Below are 23,213 nucleotides of genomic sequence, written 5' to 3' on the forward strand. Positions count from 1 at the left end.
CTGCATTTCCTGTATAAGAACTGCAAATATTTTATATTATTCAGAAAACTGCTGTTCTGACACTTGAAATAATGCAGCTATTTTTTTGTAAGGGGGTGCATGCTTGTATTCAGGGTGTGATTTGTGTGTATGTGTGTGTGTTTGTGTGTGTGTGTGTTGGGGGGAGGGGGGGGGTTGATTTCAACATTGACTGCCAGGTGTTTGCATATACAGTACTTTATAATTTTATCCAAATGGACGGATCTGCTGTACTCCTAGATTAATTGCTTTTGGAGCAGTGGTAGCAAAGGAGCTGGGCTAGCATGCAGTAGCCTAAAAAAAGTTGCGGGTTTAATTCCCAGCTTCCAGCGTTGTGCCCTTGATCAAGGCAAATAATCCTGAGTTGCTCTGGGGACAATGTACTTTGTAAGTCGCTTTGGATAGAAATGTAATGTTGACCTTTAGTCATAAACGTTTTGTGTTTCAGCATTACAGTAAATTACTGTCAGGATGTAAAGGTGGAGTAAGCAAGTATTCATGCATGAGCTGTTTGCCATCTAACATTCCAACAGAATTTCAATCTCACATATGTGACAAGAAGGTGAAAAGAGGAGAGGACATTGTTTTCCGATGTGAGGCAAATACAGACCAATTGAAAGTCATCTGGGAGAAGAATGGGCAAAGGCTATATGATGGTGACCGTGTCAGCATTAGTAAGAGCGGAAAAGACTTGAGTCTCACGATAAGCAAAGCCAAGGAAGAGGATGAAGGGAAATACACTATAACCCTGAGGAATGATACTGGCACCGCCTCAGAGTCCTCTTCAGTCTCTCTACCTCGTATGTAATCATTTGACATCTAGCCTACATCTCAGTTAATAGTGCACATACATTTGTGGCACCCCTGGTATAGTTGAGTAAAAAGCAATACTTCTGGCAATTTGTCTTAATCTCACAGTGAAAACAATGAGGGAAAAATCCAATCTTAAAGGAGAAATCTGGCCGATTTTTACCTGAATCTTGATCGCTAGATTTCACAGAGTACTGTCACTAACATGCAGTAGCCTAAAAAAGTTGCGGGTTCAATTCCTGCCTTCCAACATTGTGCCCTTCCCTATTGACAGGACTCTGACATGTGACAGTGACATCTAGCGATCAAGATTCAGGTAAAAATAGGGCGGATTTCTCCTTTAACCCTCCTGTTATCCTTGGGGTCAATTTTGACCCCAAGCAACGTTTAACATCATAAAATATATGGTTCACTTTTTTTTTTTTGCTTCATGTTTCATGACTTTTCCTCAATTGAAGGGTACAACAGAGTTAGCATGAAATTTGTACAATAATATGTTTTCAATGTCCTGTACAAATATTTTGTATATTGATGTTCCTTGGGGTCAGTTTGACCCCAGCTGTATGAAACAAGATACATGAATATTTGACACATTATGGATATTATTATTGTAATAGTATAAGAACATATTGTTATTATCATTATTACATACACAAATACATATTACATATAAGTCATTTTGGCAGGACTGTATAAGTCAAAACGGGAAGCAACAGCAAGCCTTTGGGCTGCTGACACTGGATGGGCAATATTGCCAGCCAGGGTTCCAAGGTTCATAAAGCGGTGGTAGTGTAGTGGTTAAGGAGCTGGGCTAGCGTGCAGTAGCCTGAAAGTAGTGGGTTCAATTCCCAGCTTCCACCGTTGTGCCCTTGAGCAAGGCACTTAACGCCAAGTTGCTCTGGGGACAATGTGATCCCTTGTAATATAGCTGACATATGTAAGTCACTTTGGTCAAGAAGTGTCTGCTAAATGTAATGTAATGTAATGTAATGTAATAAAGGGGTGTGGGGGGGGGACTGGGTAAAAATATGAATTATAACTATTGTCTGAGGGTTTATTTAGCTGGGGTCAAATTGACCCCAAGGATAAAGCATGTCGGTAAGATTTGAGGGTAACACAAGGGTTAAAGATAAGCAAATTTATTCAGAGAAAAAAATAGAAATAAATAGTTTTAGCAAAAACAACACATAATATGAATGTTGCGATAAATGCAGAGGGTGCAGTATATTACTAAGTATACTTTCACTAATAGCTGTATTACTGTATAATGGAGACATTCTACTTTGAGTGAGTTATATTGGCTTTGTTTCTCAGAATTTGACAGAGATTGGAGGACTATTAATTGGGGGTAAGTTCTCAACCTCTCACCCACATCCATCTTCATGAAATACAACATAAAAATACTCTGGCCAGTGCAGACCTTATTGTGTTCACTGTCAGTGGAGGCCAATCATGATCATAATGACATATTTTCATACAGTATATTATAACTTTTCAAATACATTATTGAGAAGAAGTTAAGTAAGGGATAATGTATTGTCGGCGGACAATACATTATCCCGCTTATTATATGGCTGCGGGTCTTGATTGAAAATTAATCCGTTTCGTGGCTTCCGCTGACAAAATAAATAGTTTGCCACACAGATAGAACTTGACAGTTTCAGGTGTTGCGTGGCAACGTCTTACTAGCTGACTTTCACTTTCAATGAAATTCCATTGCAATAAGTGAACAGACTTCTTACAGAATGATATGAAAGACGTGAATCAAAAGCACAAAACCATGACAACCATTGACAGTGGTCATTATATACTTTGCAGCGGTAGTTATATAGATTTAACAGACCTCCGAATGTTGGGAAGGCCGAGGTGTAATAAAGTGGGATTTCAAGTAATTGATGTGCTTCTTGGCACTTTGTGTGGATAAATTCCAATGTCTCTCTGTGCTTATTATACTATTATCACAAAATAATGTGTGAACATGCCTATTGACACATTTGATAGAAAGAGTGTCTCAGTAAAGAAAAGTCTGCAAGAGTATAAACTCAGTGGCCAAGGACCCAAACATCTGCGTTTCCTGCTGCATGGGCCTGTGGGGGCAGGGAAGTCCAGCATCATCAACTCCATCAACAGCATCTTCCAGGACCAAGTCAAAGTGGGGGCACTGGCAGCCACTTCAAGTGATTTGAGCTTCACTAAAGTTGTGAGTGCAAGTAATCTTTGGGTAGTACTGCACCACTAAGAGGGGCAGAGATTTTAATATGATTATTTTAGTTTGCATTAAACATGATGCATGAAAATCAAACTAAAATAACCCAGAGTATGCAGCACTGTTCTCTCTCTGAATTTTCTACCACTAAATATTATTTTCTTTAATGGGTTTTTTGACAGTGCAGTATAATAAATTCACTTTAAAGTATTTTATAAGTTTAGGATGTGATATTTGGTCTTCTTGTTTTACTTTTCAGTACAAAACCTGGCAAATCAAAGACAAGCAGATGGGGCTTCTGCCGTTTGTCTTCAGTGACATCATGGGACTTGAGAAATTTGATGGAGGGATACACACTGATGACATCATCAGTATATTAGAGGGACACATTCAAGAGAATTACAAGGTAGGCATCAAGTACACATTTTTAAAACAACCATGTGAATAGGTCAAGTGCACAGTATGCGGTATGCATGGTTGATTTTCAGATCATTCGGCATCTAAGGAATACCAGTATAGTTTGGATAGTATGGAGTTTGAAAAGAGTGTCAGTGACACATTAAATGCAGACAATTTATGTTGTATATTATTACAGTTTTTCCACGTGACCACACACACACACACACACACACACACACACAGACACAACACACACACACACAGACAGAGACACACACATACACACACAGAAATATATGTGTGTATGTATTCTGGTTTGTTTAGTTTAATTCAACAGCCCCGCTGTCCAAAGAAGACACAAGCTACAACAGTAGCCCTACTCTGGATGATAAGGTTCACTGTCTGGTCAGTGTTCTCTCAGCAAGCACCATCCATCTGAGAGAAGAAAATGATGATTTAATGAAGAAGATGAGAGATGTCAGAGAGCATGCCAGTGGCTTAGGTAAGAATCTGCCATTCTACTAGTAAATGGGGAATTTTGGGAGATGCAACTAATGAAAATGGAGTCTGGTTGACAGAATTCTATGTTGAGAACTACATATAGGGCTGATTAGAGCACATCATGTATTTTGTGTGTCTGTTTCTGGGTGAGGTGTGATTGTATGAGTGTCTTTATATGTGTTTGATTCTGCAGGCATCCCACAAGTGGTCTTCATGACACATGTGGACTTGGTATGTCCGCTTGTGAAGGACAACTTAAATAACACCTACTCCAGCAAGTCCATCAAGAACAAAGTGAGTTCCTTTGGTGCACTGTGTGTGTATGTGTGTGCGTTGTTGCTGAACATAACATATTAACATAATGTTTGTTTATGCAGATGGAAGTGTGCAGTAACACGTTGGGTGTTCCCATGAACTGCATCTTCCCAGTGAAGAACTACCATGAGGAGATACATCTGAATGATAATGTGAATTGTTTAATTCTGAATGCTCTTAAGCAAGCAGTTGCTTTTGCAGATGACTATGTGAGCAAATAACTTGTAATAGTAAAAGTGATTTTGTGGTGTATCATGATTCAAAATATTACATATGAGTAATTAAAATGTCACACTAATTTTGTCCTGTGTCCTGTGTGTAACTGTGTGTAACTGAAAAAACTTTGATTCTCTTGGATGATTTTCTCCTAATGTTCTGCTCCGATTTGATCTGAAGAGAATATGTCAACAATATTTGAACTTATATTTCATATAAAACACGTACCGGTATATAATTTCCTAATTCATTTAAATGAAGTCCAATAAATTCCTAATTTAATTATATTTGTTTATAATAATTGAAACTTCTTTTTTAAAATGCTTTAACATGTTTTTAAAAGGTTTGTTTATATGAACAACACTTGATGTTTTTCTTTTGCATTATAATGTCTACTGCATTGTACTCTTTTGCTTTTTTATAGACTGTTGTTGTCCTTCCTCATTTTCTCCACATTTTTAGTAGATGGAAGAGACAGGATACAAGGGAGGATTCACAAATAAGTATCCAACTCCCAAGTCCATAGTCAGTCACTTAAATCGCATTTCCACTCCAATCTGATAATTAGTCAGTAAAACAACAGAACATAAAGCTATATGAATATAACCCCGGTTCTCTGATGGAGACCGGTGTGGAAAATGTTCACTCTCACGCTGTATTGTTGTGTATCTCCATGAGTGTATTGCTCTAGCATTACTCTGTATGTTCATGTGAATTATCTTTGTGGTACTTTCCTTTTCACTTACAGTCTGTTGCCACACACACACACACACACACACTGATCTGTTGATCTACGTGTGCTCTTACATTAACACTAACCCTAACCATTACTGGGTTATGGATTACTGGTAAGTAATAAACAGCATCATTAAAACAGAAAAATTAAGCAGTTCTACACAGGTGTGAGCTGGTGCACACCTAAATCTATTAAACTTGCCCATACAGTTGCAAAATGTATCACAAGTTTGAATATCGCATCAATTCCAATAATAAGGGATAATTATAGCTATATGATTAGTAATAAGGGTTGAAACAGCCTAAGTCCTAAGATATAAGTGCTAATCAGCCATTTATAAGATTAATTGATACATATTTGCTAACACAACACTGTGATATGCCTTTTTCCTACTAATTACAACAGAAATAAGATTAACACTCCTGCTAAAAGACTCTACAGCAAAGGTTACAGTAGCCTATTACTGTTGAGGAGTGATCCATCAGAAGTTAAAATCTTAATCTTCTCTGCCGGTCATCTATCTATATATCTATCTGTCTATCTATCTATCCATCCTTCCATCATGGGTGTATCTTCAAATGAACAAATTACTAAAAGCAGACAAGCAAAGTAAAATTGCTTCTCTCTCTCACTCACACACACTAGAGTCATTCCTTTCACTTGAGTGGTAGGTCACTCAATGCAGGGTAGCAGCACTGTGGTATTCTGTGGATGAAACAATTTAATCCTGCATGTTTGCCTCCACAGCCCAAGAGGAATGTGGACACCTATTGACATTGTAGTGACAAAACCTCTCACAGTCTGCATTAGCAGGTGTGTGTGTGTGTGATATGATCTCCAAGTCTTACTCACACACTACTCTCAGACTCATGCGTTTCTTCTTCATGTAGACCAAATGGTAGCCTATTTCGATCATTTATTTGTGCTTGTTTCTGTTTTGCATTGAATTGTGCTAAGATCTTGTACCAAATAACTGCCATCAACAAAGTTATATCAACAAAGTTATCTTCAACAGGTGAACTTTGCTTCGGGTCTGCTTGCACAGTAATGTGGTATGGGTGAGGTGTAGGCTGTAGAAGCTGAGTTTCTTGTGGATGTGTGTTTGTTACTAGTCCTCTTGTACATGTATGTGAGAATTAAATTACTGTTTTTCTGTCGCTTTGGTGCATTTCTTGAATCATTAACATTTGCACAACAGCACATTTCAACATTTTTTTTCTGTTGACAGACATTGTGACTATTAAGAAAGCACAGGCTTTTGCAGCATTATGCAAATGATAAATTACCAATATACAGTAAAACACCCCTTTGTCAGAGCTGTGTACCACTGTACATCTTCCTGACTGTCAGGTCACAAACAGTTAAGTTAGACAGACTATGACAACTACCGGTAGTTATGGCAGCTAGTTCAGCACATTTGCATGTAATGACACAAGCAATGAAATAAGGCTGATTTGTTTTATGGGGTAGGTCGATGACTATTCAACAGGGAACCAGAATTATGTATTTTGACCAACATGACATCATTAAAAACACAGCAGACATTTAAAATCAGTTGCATGTATGTAGCCTACTACAGTTTTTCTCGATTGCTTTTACCTGCTTAAGTAAACTGGAACCCACTTGATCTTCATGACTACATTCCTTACTGGAATCCATGCATTTCCACTGAATTATTTTTGGAATCTGATCAGGATCAGATAAGGGATCAGATTCCAAAAATAATTCAGTGGAAATGCATGGAATCCATGCATTTCCACTGAATTATTTTTGGAATCTGATCCCTTATCATACCTGTTCGTTCTTACTCGTTGCTCGACTTATCTTCACTAAATTCAAGATGGCTGCAAACGCTAAACTTTGTGAAGATACTGTCTGTATAAATCGTCTTGTAAGTAAACTACCAGTGCTTTTTCAAAGTTCTCAATGTCTGGTTTTAAATGTCAGGGCCCTCGGAAGTCTACCAATGAAGTGTGGAGATACATTGAGCCTCGTAAATGGGTGTAAAACAGTGATTTATTTGCATGGCTAGCCCGATGCCGAAGCACCACTATTGAAAAAGCTGTTGGTAGCATCGGCTAACTAGCGCCAGATTTTGGAGTGCAGGGGACAAGCCGAGATGGGCTATGAGACATACGTTCACACTCGGTATCATGTTTCAATACACTTTAGGTCAATATCACACCGGAATTCTCCTTTAAATAATATGTTCACTTTGGGAATCACTTGGCCTATTTTTATTTAACGCTGGTCCTTAGGTTGCTGGGTCAGAACAGTGGTCCCTGGGATCACAATCAGATGCTTAACCTATTGCTTTAAATAATGTGTGTTGAGTTTGTTTAACATTCTAAAGCAATGACATTTTTCCATCTTCACAGAATTAGTCATGGGAGGATCCAGTACAAAACCAGGTATGATATCAAGATCGATAAACCTTAATTGGACGAATTTGCCTGGAAACATTAAAGCATCACATTTCTCTCAAACAAAATATGACAAATTAATACAACTGAATTATTTGGAAATGTAGCACATATTAAGATGTTATTTTGTAGCATTTTGAAGGCTATAGTAGGCTACTTTATATATTAGTTTTAGATATGGTTATGGTGCTTAGCAAATGCTTTTATCCAGTGCTTACACCATCAAAAATAACAATCAGAAGCAGAAGCATAAACTGATTTCAGTCACCTGACCGAATAGTTGAGAACCAGTTGAATATTTTCAGCTTCCAATGTAAGAATCTGACTTTCTTGTCCCCCAGCGTTTACATCAAACATAATGCCTTTCAGCAGGACCTCTCACTCCTGAGGAGGAATCCTCCCCCCTGACTGCGCTATGCAGACACCATTTAAAACACTGGACTAAACCATGCATAGCAACAAATCAATTAATTCAAATTCACCACACTTTGGTTAACACATGACATAGGCAATACACATTACTAACAATCGTTCATGATATTTCCATACAATGTCATAATAAACCTCACTAAGCACCAAATAATATTACCACTCTAAACACACCTGCGCCAATAAGCGTTCCCACGTCTGGGCGCGAAAGATGCACAGAAAAGTGTCCCTTGCCCAATACTCCAGTTTGCTCCCCTGCACCCAGAAAGCAACTGAAGCACCGCGAACAGGCAAGTACATACACACAATCATACATACACTCGGACAAAGCACTTCCATCTCCCAGCTAGTAAGCATTGATGTTATAATGCGCGGTTTTAGAGAACGCTTACATTACTGATAAATAGATACGCTTCAACCTCTATACCGCATATCGCGGCTTTGATTCCCTGTATGTTCAACTTAAAACCAATTTCTAGTTTAACTTAACCCCCGTCTTGACACGCCTCAGGTCTGTACCATTCACAACATGTTATCAAACAAATCAACATCGCAACATGATTTTATAGCGCCGTCTTTGTGCAAATGTTTGTAAAGTCATTGTTCCCGTTGCGGCGGGAAAGCCGCCTTTGCCAGTGACAGACGCACTGCGCTCTGTCACAGTGAGCCTCTGTCATTTTGTATTAAAGTGCCTACTATCTCCCAACCACTTTTAAAAGTATAAATCAGCACTCTTTTGGTTTACAGTTTTTCTCAGTTGCTTTGGTGCTTTTCTCAGATCAGAATGAAAATTCTCATAACTATTAGTTCAACCTCCACAACATTTAGTCATTTGTGCACATCATAGTAGCAATTTCTCCTTCCTCTGAACAAATTGCAAATGCTTTTGGATATGTATCAGTTGCTTTGTCATGTAAGTCAAAATGAACTATATTATGGATGCTGAATAGTCGTTCCCAATAAAACTAATAGTCTTCATTTCATTGCTTGAGTCATTACATACAAAATTGGTGAACTAGTTATATACAAATTATGTCACAATGCTGTAGAATTGCAAAGAGCATATACAGTAAAACTGTGAAATGTACATATTCAGTGTCTTGTACTCACTTACTCTCTTAACTCCAGCAATTTCTAACTTTACTGTAGTTTTCAAATGGCTGTACAAGTATAGTGCTGTCTTGAGTATATTCAGGTAGTGTCACCGAGTTCTGACCTTTTTTTGTATGGAAAAACACTGAGAGAATAAACTGCCATAATGAAAACATGACAAAGCCATTTGACTATCTTGTTCATAAACGATGGTGTCAAGACTACTCATTTTGATGACACTGGCAGTTTCATTGACATAAATACTTGCTTTTGAGGAATGGACTATCCATTTTGAGCAAGTGACGTGCTTTTGCAGTTTGCACTACCGGTAATTGTTTTGAGAAATGCACTAACCACTGTGCAAATGTTAATAGTGATGTGAGAAAAGCACCAAAGCGAATGAGAAAAAACTGTAATTCAGTGAGATTTTCCTCACCTTTCACTTAGCTGTCTGTCCAGTGTGTGCGCTCAAAAAAAAGAGGACAGGGACCGAGTAGCTCGGAGCTATTCCTAACATTCTTCCGGCCAATCAACAATGTTTCCTCAGGTGCTCAGGGTCCAGTTTCCTGAAAGCATCGCAAGTCTAAGTAGTTCGTAAAGTCCCTCTTATAAAGTCCCTCTTATAAATGTCTTCAATTTCCAGACCATTTTCCGAAACCATCGTTACTTAAGAACGTTGCGAAAACATTTATGTGTGATCCCAATTAGTCGTAGATGACTTAGACCATCCTAACATTACAGTAACTTCTCACTGAGGTCACCAGCAGGTCATACAGGGAAATTACAACGAATCAGCTTTTAGCTTGAAAAACATACACATACACATAGCATTTCATGCTCATAAAAATGTGATTAAAAAGGACACACTTGCTTTTAAATGATCAAAAGAGACATTGGCAGAATAGTTTCTGATTCCAAATGTATCTTTTCTAAAATAAAAAAGCTAAGAGCAGAGTAAGGATAATGTGGCTTAGTTTACACAATCTGTGCTGCAGCAAAATCAGTTGTAAGCCAATATTATTTACAAATTTCCTCGCTATCTTACTCAACCTCTTCCTGTGTATCATGTGTAGGCATACCAGGGGATGGTTATGTACAGATGTCAATGTTTTTATATTTTTGTATTTAAGTCAATTAATATGTAGGTCCGAAGTTCAAACTGTGTTCAACTGTCACGTTACGTCACCTGATGTCAACTATTCATGTGGACAGCTCCTCTTAAGAGCAGTTCATGCGTGTTGACGCTACAAGCATGTTCGGGAAACATGGAAAAAGATCAATCTTAGAGAACATTCGTAAGTGCATACATCCATCGCTATTTGGAGACCAAGTTACTTACTGTATTTGCCCAGAAGGGAGGGGTGTATTAAATTGTATGTTGAGCTTAAACCTGTTGCAAGGGTCAAAGACTGCACCTCTTAAAAATTAATATTGCTCGAAAAGAGATACATTTATTTGATTTTTTTGCTGTTTTTGTTGTATTGCCTTTCAGTTCAAAACCTATCAAATTAGAGACCAGCAAAACCGAGCTTTGCCAGTTGTCTTTAATGACATCATGGGTCTGGAGAAAGAAGATGATGAAGGTGTGCATCCTGATGACATCATCAGTTCCTTAAAAGGACATGTCAGAGATAATTACAAGGTATGCACACACACACATTAAAACAACTATAAATAATGATACACATTCTTTGACTAGTTCTGCATGTATGTTAGTGCAATGAATGATCAGCACAGATTTCCACATACATGTGAACACACACACACACACACACACACACACAGACACACACACACACACACACACACACACACAGACACATGCTGTCCTGCAGACCCGCAAACCAGCGCACACACACACACACCAAACAAACAATAACTGAGTGCATGTTGCTTGCTGTGGTTTGCTCAGTTTAACTCTAGATGCCCACTGTCTGAAAGAGACCCAAAATACCACAACCACAGACCAACTGTGGATAAAAAGGTTCACTGCTTGGTCAGTGTGCTCCAAGCTGATAAAATCACCCTGATGGACAATTACGTTATTAACAAAATGCAGGATATCAGAAAGCATGCAAGTGAAATGGGTAAGATCCCCTGTTTATATACTTCTGTCATAGGATGGCAAAAATGTTCTGTTTTTAAAATGTCTTAAATTAAAATGATTAGTATATTAATTTGAGAAATATTGTCATGTGTACCTGTGTGGGTATGTTGCATCTACAGGGATTCCTCAGGTGGTTTTTATGACCTGTGTGGACTTGGCCTGTCCTCTCGTTAAGAATGACCTGCAGCGCATCTACACAAGCAAACACATAAAGCAGAAAGTATGTTTTTGTGGTTGAGTGTTTATATACATACAGTATACTGTATATCTATAAATGTATGTGTGTGTGTGAGAGAGAGAAATCAAGAGAATATGTGCAGCTGCATGCATATGTGTGTTTATTTTATAACTGATCTAAGACCTGCATGATTATATCTATAGATTATATTGTTATATTGTTGACTGTTTTGTATTCAAGCATTGTTTATCCATCATGCTCTCGTTATGTGCTCTGTTTTTTTATTTAAACTGACAAATAGAATGTGTGTGTGTGTGTGTGTTTAGATGCAAGAGTGCAGTAACAGGCTTGGGGTCCCCATGAACTGCATCTTCCCGGTGAAAAACTACCATGAGGAGAACAAACTGGACAGTAACATGGACAGTTTGATACTGGATGCTCTGAAGCACACTGTGAGCTTCGCTTGTGACTATGTGGATAGCCTGGAGACACACATCCAGCCTCTAGAGACACACACACAGCAGTCAGAGTCAGAGGAGCCATCAGAGCCATCAGCTGATGAGCAGTCCGAGGACTCGTGTTCTGGTAAGTCTGTTGCGGTGAAGATACTGTACATACATACATCTATTCGAGTTTCATTTCGGTGTAATTTTACAAGGACAGGAAACAAATTGAAGATGCATACACAGTCACACACCTATTCCATTTTCGTTTTGGTGTAATTTTGCAGGTACAGGGAACACACATTTTGTAATAGAAAGCCTTTCTGATTGAGGGAAATTCAAGGGATGGAGATAAGAGGGGTCGGTCATGGTAAATTGTGTTAGGTTGTTAATGGTGTTAGGAGAGGAGGAACTCTCGGAAGAACTGGGTCTTCAAGAGGTTTTTGAAGATAGAGATAGACGGCTCTGGTAAAAGACCATATAGTGTCACCGCATTCTGGATCAGTGTAATTTTACAGGCTGGGAGACTTTGGCTGTGTCCGAAACTAAAAAAAAAAATCATTATTTTTCATTTGGATATCTAACAGGGGAGCTAGGCATCGAGGCATGTCCGAATCAAATATTTCTATGAAATGCTGCCGAATATTGAAGGCAGCGTAGATGTGTCCTTCATGCTGCCTTCGAAGTCCAAATTTCTATTTAATTGTGATCAGCTGTTGCTGCAGTCGAACTTTATGTTATTCTGCTTTCTGTATCCTGGCAACGGTGTTCTGTGTCGCTATCTTGCTAGGCTGTCCGAAACAAAGTTCATAGCTGGTACCTTGATGCCTGCTACGGCAAGTGACTTGTTAGAGAGCTGAAGGCAGCGAGACAGCAGACACCTGCCTTTTGTTCTGGACAGACCCTTGGTTAAAGGTTGTATCAGCAATAGCGGGGATACGTCACTTCTGTTGATGTTCAAACAAAACAGAGAGCTAGCTCGCTACTCCCTCCCCCTCCCTCCCGTGCAATTAAAACTCTCCTAAACGTGCATCTCGTCGGTTATTGGTTGAAACACTTTATTTTGCCTTTGAGGGGTTGCCAACCCTTGTTGGTAGCAATTGTTTTTGTGTACAGATCTCGGAGCCTAGGGTGCCTACAGAGATGCGTTTTTTACAGCCTGCTTATGGGGCAGACAGCTAGCGGATCGTTAGGAAAGATTAGATGAATGTGATCATTTATGTTTGGGCCTTTTTTGTGCCTGGAATCGCTGATACAACCTTTAAGGCTTAATTAAGGCTGATTATCACATTGTCCTCTTGATTATCACATTGTCCTGAGAATGTGCTTTGATTTGATTCTTTGATACCATTATGTGCATATATGTTCATGTTTCAGGGGTTTGTGCGTGTGATCTGTGATTTGTGTATTTTAGCACTGCAAACATTTTTGTGTCTTTTTGCAGAGAGCCTTCAGGATGAGATGGATTCTTTAAACTGGCATATGTGTGCTCTCAATGATGGCTGTTGTTTTTTGTTTTGTTTTTGGAGTTGTAATAGTTTGTGTCTGTATGTCTCTTGTCTGGTTGTTTGTCCAATATTAGTCAATGTGTACGCATGTGTGCTGTTTATGCTGTTGTGTGGTATATGTGTGCTCTCAATGATGACTGTTTTTTTTTTTTGTCTCAGGAGTTGTAATGGACTTGAACCCTGTTTTAACATCTACTGGTGAGTGTCTACACACACACACACACACACACACACACACACACACACACACACACAAGCTGAAACGGAAATTGGCAGTGTAGTGTGTTATGTGTGTAGCACTTGTGTGTCGGCTGTTTTGCTCACTGCTCTGCCGTCCTGTCCTCAAAAGAGTTGACAGTTTGTGGGTGTGTGTGTGTGTGTGTGTGTGTGTGTGTGTGTGTGTGTGTGTGTGTGGTGTGTGTGTGTGTGTGGGTGTGTGTGTTTGTAAGTGTGTGTCTGTTTGTATCTGAATATGTTGTGTTTGTGATACTCAGCAGATAGAGAATTCGACCTTGAATGGCGGAAAATAAACTGGGAGTAAGTTATTTTTATCTTGTTTTTCTTTTCAATGAGGATGATAATGATGATGACGAGGATGTTGATGGTAGTATTGGTAGTGATGAAGGCAGTGGTTGTAAATGTGACCATCACCATATCATGTGTAAATTAAATGTGTACTTAAATACTGCAATTAATAATTGTAATAACCTGGATAAGGACAGTGTATCAATGAAAGATGATTATGTCAGGTCAATGATGAATGTGTTTAGTAAAATCTTCAACACAGTTTTACATAATAAGTGTCAGGGGTTCTTGAACTCTGCCTTTAATATCATCCACCTCTAGCATCGGCAGTAGAAACAGTATGGAAAAGAAACTGGGAGAATTCCATCTGCTGAATTCCGAACTCAAACACCTGCGTATCCTGCTGCACGGGCCGGTGGGAGCTGGGAAGTCCAGCTTCATCAACTCCATCAACAGTGTCTTTCAGGGCCAGATCTGTGCAGGGGCTCTGGTTGCTGCAGAGTCTGGCATCAGTTTGCTGTTTTGCCGACCGGATACGGATATGGTCGTAGCGCTGGCCTATTGCATGCCTAGGCAGTTTGAAAGACAATTCTCTGCCCGCCCCTTGGATTAAGCGAGGTGAATGGTTCGATTCCAGACTATACATTTCAATGATATAGGATGGCCCGCCAGGCTATGTGTTTAGCTCTTTAGCCATCTCAAAAGCCTTCAGATGTATGACAGCTCTGGTAATGGGCATTCCATCATCACGTTTTTCAGTCACATATTCACACACTCTCCTATCAATCGGTCGGAAACGCCCGCTTTTAGGACCACCGATTTTGATGATGACTGTTTGCATTTTTAACACAGTTTTTTCTGGGCTCGCCATCGCGTTAATCATCATATGATTTTAAAATTGCCATAATATATCTCAATTGTTGGTTAACTTGACCTAGCCTACTTTTGACTTTGTTTGAGGTGATCTCTTGGTCTCTCCATCATTCAGGCTCATTCGTGCCACTGTTGTGAAGGATGGCTCCCTTATTTCAAAACACTCGTTACAAAATATCAATACAGCGCCATCCACGGGTTTTCCGTCACGAAAACATGCGTGCGCAACCAAGAGGCAGAAAGCACCATAGAACAGCATAGAGCAATGCAAAAGAGCAAAAGAATAAAATGAGTTTCTGTGCTGAAAACTGCACCAATTCGAAATCACGATGGTTAGAGAATGTTAAATATGTTCAATATCCCTAATGGAATGCATGTCTTCGCCAAAAATGACAAAATACGATGTTATATTAATAATCCAAATGAACGTCAAACTTTGAAATATAGTCTGAAATGAGATGTTATTATCATTGAGACAACAGGGGTATACTGTAACTGTTGTGGACGGCCGCCAAGCGTCTTCTGCCTCACGGCTGCGCGCGCATCTAGTTTTGTTGGTAAGCGGGAAACCCGTGTATAGTGTGCCCACGGTTCTGTATGTATCGCAGTTTGTGGGCCACAATAACGATACAGTAACAATTTCGGTATTTTAATTTAAGACATTAGATTAACTCTGCACACCAGCATTGCACTTTGCTGCCGTGTAAATTGCGATTCCGTTTTATTTTGTCGGGGGTGCTGCATCATAAAATCCATTGTTCATCCAGTGTTTGCCAGTTAAAAACTTGACAGTGACAGGCAAGTGACAGTGCACTCATGTCAGCGCCAGTGTTCGACTCAGTCCACATGAAATTAAAATATCACGAAACACTTCAAGTTCAAGCTATAATCTACGAGCTAAATATTGTTTACGATCATATGCTGTTAAACGTGAGCTGAACATAGTTAATGGTGATATGGACTAGGCTATTTCTGTTTGTTATGCACTTCATTGAAAGGTGCTGTTGGCCTAGCTTACATTTGCATATGCACTTGTGCATATTTCTCCATATAAAAAATTCTTTATTTTCAACTGAACTCAAAGATAATGAATATACTGTATAAAGGCTATTTGGAGTATTTTTTGTTTGTTATATGCCCTTTATAATGTGTGTACATTTCGTGCATGCACTTCTGCTGTAGCATTTATTTCAGTTTATATCAGCTATATTTATGAAGAATAGCCTACATTGTGTAACGCTGCAAATCTTTTGAAAATTGATTTTAAATAAAGTAACTTTCATTGCGTTCATTTGATTCCCAATCAAGATAACCCTAGTAAGAATTGTTTTACATTGTTAATATGGATTTCTGGAAAGTTCAGAAATGCAAACTAATAGAATTTTAATCATGTGATAAATTATGCGATTAATTGCGATTAACTATAGAAATTCAGCGATTAATCACAATTAAAAAAATAGTTTGACATCCCTAATTACTATGCTACTTATTCACATTCACTCGAATTCACATAGGAATATGAATGCGATCTCCATTTCACTAATTGCTAGACTATTGTCACCAATTGGCTGGACCACTGTTGATTTAGGTCAGTCACTCAGGGTGGGTGAATATTTATACAATTGCTTATTTTGCATTATATATTTTTCATTACATTATTTTTTCTTTCACTTTGACATTACAGAGGGGTTTTTGTCAATTATTGTAAAAAAGGTAGCCTGGGTGTTCCCATGCTGCCTTGCGCGCGATTTGATTCACGCTGCTAAGGCAGCCTGGAAACTACCGCCCTAATTTTTGCCTCAGATAGGGAACCAGTCACAGAACAAGGGGGAAAGCAAGATGATGATGAGCTATGCACAGACGCATTTGATAGACATCCGTGGCACCCAATAAACGGATCTGGGCATTTTTTTCAAATACGAGAATTTTGAAGAAGTGGTGGCGCTAGCCAGGCTAAAAAAAAGGCCAAATTAAATTGACAAAGATTCCATTTATTAAAGCAATAAAAGGTGAAATATCCAAGGGGGTATCCAGTGTATATATAACCTGCGTAACCCGCGAACTGCAGCACCTTGGATCGGGAGACGAGTGTCCTGACAGTTGAGCTAAAAGCCCAGGTTACTAGCTCGCCTGCCAGCAGCACTCTTGTGGCGTTGGGGAGTGAGGTTTACTAACGTTCCACACGCACAGCTACGCTAGCTGGCATCCGTTACATATACACATCATACACCTTTTATTTCAGCATTTGCAGTCAGATTGTAAACATGGGAATAGCCTAAGAAAGCATGCAAGTATAAATCTATCTGTCCTCTAACTTTCCAACAGAATTCCAATCTCACATATGTGACAAGGGGGTGAAAAGAGGAAAAGACATTTTTTTTATATGTGAGGCAAATACAGACCAATTGGATACCATGTGGGAGAAGGATGGGCAAATGCTATATGATAGTGACCGTGTCAGCATTATCCAGAAGGGGAAGGTCTTGAGTCTCACGATAAGCAAAGCCAAGGAAGAGAATGAAGGGAAATACACAATAACCCTGAGGAATAATAAAGGCACCGCCTCAGAGTCCGCTTCAGTCTCTCTACTCCGTATGTGACCTTATTTGTCATCATAACCACCGCCAGTCAATCATATTAAATATACTGTGACACACACTGCAATGTATACTGGAGTGTTTTTATGAGTGAGTAATGTTTTCTTTGTTTCTCAGAGTTTGACCGTGATTGGAGGACTATTAATTGGGGGTAAGTCCATTGTGGACATCATGATCACAATTAAATATTTTCTTGTATTATTTACATTTAGTGCATAGCAGATAAGTTAAAGTGGCATTTTAAGTAATTGATGTGCCTTTTGGCACTTTGTGTGGATTAATTGTCACGTCTCTCTGTGCTTATTATTATACTCTATTGTGATAAAATGATGATACATGTGTGAACATGTTTTTTGCCACATTTGGTAGAAAGAATCTCCCAATAAAGAAAAGTCTGCAAGAGTATAAACCTAGTGGCCAAGGACCCAAACAACTACGTTTCCTTTTGCATGGGCCTGTGGGAGCTGGGAAGTCCAGCATCATCAATTCCATCAACAGCATCTTCCAGGACAAAGTCAGAGTGGGGGTACTGGCTGCGGCTTCAAGTAGCAGTACTTTCACGAAAACTGTAAGTAACAAACAAGTCAAAGCTGGGGCGCTGGCTTGTGATTGAGCTAGCACTAACTGTGGACGAACTTAAGGGAGGTGTGAGCTACCTCTCTAGTGGGTTTTGTTTGGCCCTTGACTAAAATATAATATTGTAACGTCGGCGCAAAAGACAGTGTTAGCGTTCTCCCACGCAGGGCATGCTGGGATACGAGAGCGAACATTTGGGGGGTTTATGTCTGTATTTCTCCTTAGTTTTGAGTGTAATGTTAGCGTCTTTATTGTAACATGTTTCCCTTTTAGTTCTCCCTCGTGTGTGATCCTTTTTGTGTGGGGGGCTGCGTCCTCCCCTGTATGTGTAGTGTGTGTGTCTGCTTGACCTGCCCCGTGTGTATTGTGTTCTGGTCTTGGTCTTGGTCTGTGAGCTCTCGTTCTCAGCTAATAAACCTTTTGATTGGACAACTGTGTGTGTCGCTATTAAATCGTTACAATATACATTGTTTTTGACAAAAGTGTCTGCTAATAAATCTGAACAGAAACATAAACAAACGTGACTTCCTGCGCAATCGCAAATCCACATCGATATCTGTTTAACCCTGTCGCCATCAGTGCAGCCATTGTGTGTGTTGATTGCACAGGATTGTGTTTGGATCCTGGGTTTTTGGTGATACGGTAATGTGCGTTAATGGTATCATTTCCAGACTGCCCTGCTGAGCAAACTCAAGTTTGCCAACAAGTCCGTCTTGGTTCACCCAGGCTAACAAAAAAGTGTTATGAGTTATAAAAATACTAAGCACTACCCTATTTTTAATGTATTCAAATTGTGTTCTACCGAACTACATGTAATTTGCAGAGGGCAAAGAGAAAGCAGTCGTTTGAACAATATATAAATAGAAATAGAAAATAACTTCAATAAAATAAATAAATAGAAAAATAACTTCAAGAAATATAATCTGTAATGCACAAATGAACAGCAAGTTACACTTTCCCTTTATGTTGTTGGCTATTTAATCTATCTAGCGCATGTTTTAAGAGTTAGTTGGTCAATTATTTTCATAAAACCTGACAACTGCAATTTGACATGTCAAATCTTTTGAAACAGCTTGCATCAGCTAGCAATCTTTGGGGCTATATCTTGCACTTTAATGCAATTGACTTCGCGCAAATCGCTTTGTGGGCGGATCTTGGGTGCTGTTTCTATTTTACCGGCGGAAAATTGACTGTTGTGTCCGACGCAAATCTAAAATGGGGTGGTCTGTAGCAGCTACATTATTCATGGGTGTAGTTTGGGCGTAACATGCAATAAACCAATCAGAGCATCATCTCACATTCCCTTTAACAACAGGCACGCTTGTTCCATAGCGGATTGCTATTATGATGGGGGATTTGCCAGGCGCAACCAGGAACGGTTCACAGTGCTACAGTCAGTTGTGAACAGTTTGCTATTGATTTTTCCTCTTGACAAAATGTAATACAGAAATGTCACTTTCCGATGTTTTGGGATCACTCTCACTGAATCACGAGCTTATGAATGCATGGTGATATTTTTGCAATGTAATCTAACATTACTTCACTATAGACAATGCAGATCTGTCAGATAAGCTCTCCGTGCTGCTGCTGGGGCATTTGGGTTAAATGGAATCGGCATGCAGTTCGTCTCATTAAGTCCTCTAATATTTCCTAATTTATGTCATCAACACATCCGTGATTCGTGGAAATGTGTTCGCAACACAGGCGCCCAAGCAAGCGCTCCTGCAGGTGTAAGCTATGGCTGTACCTTACCAACAGGCAAAGAAAAACACTTTCCAAGTTGACATAACTTTCCAACTCTGCACAGTATCCCATTAACTGCATGACAGTGGGCTATTTACAATATTTATTTTATGTAAAGTAGAGTTTGTAAACACGTTATCATCAACTTAATGCACGCACAACTTTTGTTTGAGCAGGAGAGAGAATAACAATGAATGGACGCAGCAACTACAGAAATTGTAGCGAAGGCTACTTGCTGCTTTCTTTTACTGTCTATGGTTGCTGGTTAACAGCACATAATAAGCTTATTTAAAGGAGAATTCCGGTGTGATATTGACCTAAAGTGTGTTGAAACATGATACCGAGTGTGTCACGATAAGTCGAGTGACAAGTAAGAATGAACAGGTATGATAAGGGATCAGATTTCAAAAATAATTCAGTGGAAATGCATGGATTCCAGTTTCTTCCAGTAGCAGCAACTGGAATCCATGCATTTCCACTGAATTATTTTTGGAATCTGATCCCTTATCATACCTGTTCATTCTTACTTGTCGCTTGACTTATCGTGACTAAATTCAAGATGGCTGCAAACGCTAAACTTCGTGAAGATACTGTCTGCATAAATCGTCTTGTAAGTAAACTACCAGTGCTTTTTCAAAGTTCTCAATGTCTCGTTTTAAATGTCAGGGCCCTCGGAAGTCTACCAATGAAGTGTGGAGATACATTGAGCCTCGTAAATGGTGTAAAACAGTGATTTATTTGCATGGCTAGCCCGATGCCGAAGCACCACCATTGAAAAAGCTGTTGGTAGCATCGGCTAACTAGCGCCAGATTTTGGAGTGCAGGGGACAAGCCGAGATGGGCTATGAGATATACGTTCACACTCGGTATCATGTTTCAACACACTTTAGGTCAATATCACACCGGAATTCTCCTTTAAGCGAATTCACAAACTCAAGACTTCAAGGCCATCATGGATATAAAACGTTTTTTGAAAACAACGAAAGGATGGAGGGAACATAGCAAAGTTTTGGAGTTATTTCAGATGGGCTACAACAAGGTAGGCAAATTTGTGGTGCTTGTCAAAACCTTAGCGCAGCTGGAATAATGCTTATAGGCTGATGTTAAAGCGCACACGATGTTTAAAGCCATACACAACGGTAAATTGGAACAAAACTAAAGGTAACTTTAGCCTTTATAGGGCTGTATAAAGTTGTCCAAATTAATAGGTCGTAATTAGGCGTTGTTGTTGTAAAGATATTGCATGTAGATGTACTATATAGGCTACTAAATTTTTAGTTGACCAATGCACGAACAAAGCCGAGAAACGGACAAATATTATCAAGGCTAATGTTTCCATCTGTGCACAGGATGTCTGTAGATCAGTGTGCATAGCATTCATTTCTGCAGGCCTGTGGCCATGCATGCGCCCTTAAAATAGCATCTGAATTCGCGGCACTGACTTTAGACCAGGTGGTTCCTGGTCTGTGGCGGAATTGTTTTCTGAAACTGCAAAATATCAACAGGGACAGTTTGCGCCGGAACACGCCCCCTCTTTTCGCTGAAACGCCCCCGTGGGCGCACATGTACCTGTAGAGGGAAAATTCCAATATGCGCTGACTGCAAAATAGGAAAGACAAAAGCGCGAGTATACAAAGTTAATTGCGCTGGTGTGCAAAATAGAGCCCTTGATGTCAATTGGCCTTTACCTGCGTCATTTAAAATATTTGACTTTGAAGTAATATTTTATATTTTGACATTTCAGTACAAAACCTGGCATATCAAAGACACGCAGATGGGAATTCTGTCGTTTGTCTTCAGTGACATCATGGGTCTTGAGACGGGAGATGGAGGAGTACTAACCGAGGACATCATCAGCATATTAAAGGGACACATTAAAGACAATTACAATGTAGGACTAAAAGGTGTATAGGTCACATGTGCACAGTACACAGTGTGCATGGTTGATTTTCTGATGAATCTAGTTTGAGTTTAACAAGACATGCTATATATGATTATATTTCTAGATGGTGCTACACTCACACTTATACCATTTGGTTTACTTATTAGGCCAATTATGTATTATTGCATATTTTTGATTACTTATTATTTATAATCCAGCTTCTTTGACTGTTAAAATCAGTGTTTCATGTTCACTTTAAATGCAGATAATTTGTTAATTTTTTTTTCAATAATCTTTAACCCTATAGGTTTTACACACCACATAGGGAAGAAATAGAGAGAGTGAGAGAGAAATAGAGAGAGTGAGAGGGAAATAGAGATAGAGAGTGAGAGGGGTATGTATGATGGAGGACTGAATAATGTTTTAGTGAGGTTACTAATTTCCTCTAGCCTGGGTTTTCCCATGCTGCCTTATGCGCGCAAATTTATTCACACTGCTAGGCAGCCTGGATTCCATGGACTTGGTTTCACCTCAACGAAGGAACCAATCACAGAACAGAGGGGGGGCAGCAAGACAATGATGACACACCGAAGCGGTTATGACCTACGTACAGACGCATTTGATAGACATTCATAGCGTCCAATAAATGGCTCTGGGCATTCATAAACCATGTTTCAAATACGAGAAAGTGTACATGTAGTTCCCAGACCCCATCTAAGTGAGATGAGGTTTGGCGTTAGCCAGGCTAAATTTCCTCCAGTAGAGGGAAGATGAAAGGAAGCAATGATCGCTAAATAAGGGACATTCAATTTCAGAGACTGTTGTGTGTGAGAGTTCCAGGGGACTCAGCAGGGGACTTACTTTTTTTTCTTGTTTGTTCAGTTTAATTCATTCCCACTACCTGAAGAATACGCATGCTACAACAGTAACCCTACCCTGGATGATAAGATTCACTGTCTGGTCAGTGTTCTCTCAGCAAACAGCGTCCATCTGATGGAAGACAGAAAAAATGATGAAGTTATTAACAAAATGCGAAATGTCAGAGAGCATGCTAGTAAAATAGGTGAGAATCCGCCACTCTGAGAGTAAATTGGGGGTTGAGGGAGGTAGAACTCACTTTTTTTAATCATTAATAGAAATGGAGGCTGAGTCCATAGTTTTGATAAACCTCTATGTTGAGAACTATACAGTATACAGTAGGGCTGATTAGAGCATAATATGTTTTTGGTGTCTGTTTCTGTGGGCAGTTATGTGTGTTTTGTGGATTGATTCTACAGGCATCCCACAAGTGGTCCTCATGACACATGTGGACTTGGCTTGTCCGCTTGTGAAGGAAAGCTTGCAGAACACCTACTCCAGCAAGGTCATTAAGAGGAGAGTGAGTTATTTTGGTGCTCTTTGACACTGTGTGTGTATGTGTGTGTGTGTGTGTGTGTGTGTGTGTGTGTGTGTGTGTGTGTGTGTGTGTGTGTCCTGATGTTGTACATGGCTAATATATATATATGTTTTTTTGCAGATGCAAGAGTGCAGAAACAAGTTGGGTGTTCCCATGAACTGCATATTCCCAGTGAAGAACTACGACGAGGAGATAGATCTAGATGATAATGTGAACTCTTTGATTCTGAATGCCCTAAAG

The 23,213-nt window shown here is 39.4% G+C and overlaps 1 protein-coding gene and 2 long non-coding RNA genes across 5 annotated transcripts in view; all 3 read left to right on the plus strand.

The window, feature by feature from the left end:
• Positions 1-14,534, plus strand: part of LOC121680500 — a 30,613-nt gene extending 16,079 nt beyond the window's left edge. The window contains exons 3-17 of the mRNA XM_042059903.1: positions 467-818; positions 2,143-2,176; positions 2,830-3,028; positions 3,294-3,440; positions 3,758-3,935; positions 4,128-4,228; positions 4,312-4,462; positions 10,219-10,238; positions 10,638-10,787; positions 11,058-11,232; positions 11,372-11,472; positions 11,757-12,015; positions 13,318-13,355; positions 13,872-13,918; positions 14,228-14,534. Of these exons, the coding sequence (XP_041915837.1) occupies positions 521-818; positions 2,143-2,176; positions 2,830-3,028; positions 3,294-3,440; positions 3,758-3,935; positions 4,128-4,228; positions 4,312-4,462; positions 10,219-10,238; positions 10,638-10,787; positions 11,058-11,232; positions 11,372-11,472; positions 11,757-12,015; positions 13,318-13,355; positions 13,872-13,918; positions 14,228-14,519 (2,190 nt within the window). The 5' untranslated portion in view covers positions 467-520 and the 3' untranslated portion in view covers positions 14,520-14,534. The remainder of the gene's footprint in view (positions 1-466; positions 819-2,142; positions 2,177-2,829; positions 3,029-3,293; positions 3,441-3,757; positions 3,936-4,127; positions 4,229-4,311; positions 4,463-10,218; positions 10,239-10,637; positions 10,788-11,057; positions 11,233-11,371; positions 11,473-11,756; positions 12,016-13,317; positions 13,356-13,871; positions 13,919-14,227) is intronic.
• LOC121680399 lies at positions 5,817-6,358 on the plus strand. Its single transcript, XR_006021681.1, has 2 exons — positions 5,817-6,014; positions 6,217-6,358. It is a non-coding gene; the product is annotated as an uncharacterized LOC121680399 (long non-coding RNA).
• Positions 14,535-16,288: 1,754 nt separating the features above from the next.
• On the plus strand, positions 16,289-23,213 carry LOC121680396. Of its 3 annotated transcripts, none has more exons than XR_006021679.1 (6): positions 16,289-16,367; positions 17,105-17,371; positions 17,494-17,527; positions 22,460-22,640; positions 22,855-22,955; positions 23,094-23,213. It is a non-coding gene; the product is annotated as an uncharacterized LOC121680396 (long non-coding RNA). The 3 variants fall into 3 exon arrangements; XR_006021677.1 differs by having other exon boundaries at positions 16,295-16,381; XR_006021678.1 differs by lacking the exon at positions 16,289-16,367 and adding an exon at positions 16,832-16,896 and having other exon boundaries at positions 17,072-17,371.

This window comes from Alosa sapidissima, chromosome 13 (assembly GCF_018492685.1).
Source record: "Alosa sapidissima isolate fAloSap1 chromosome 13, fAloSap1.pri, whole genome shotgun sequence".
Classification (NCBI taxonomy): domain Eukaryota; kingdom Metazoa; phylum Chordata; class Actinopteri; order Clupeiformes; family Clupeidae; genus Alosa; species Alosa sapidissima.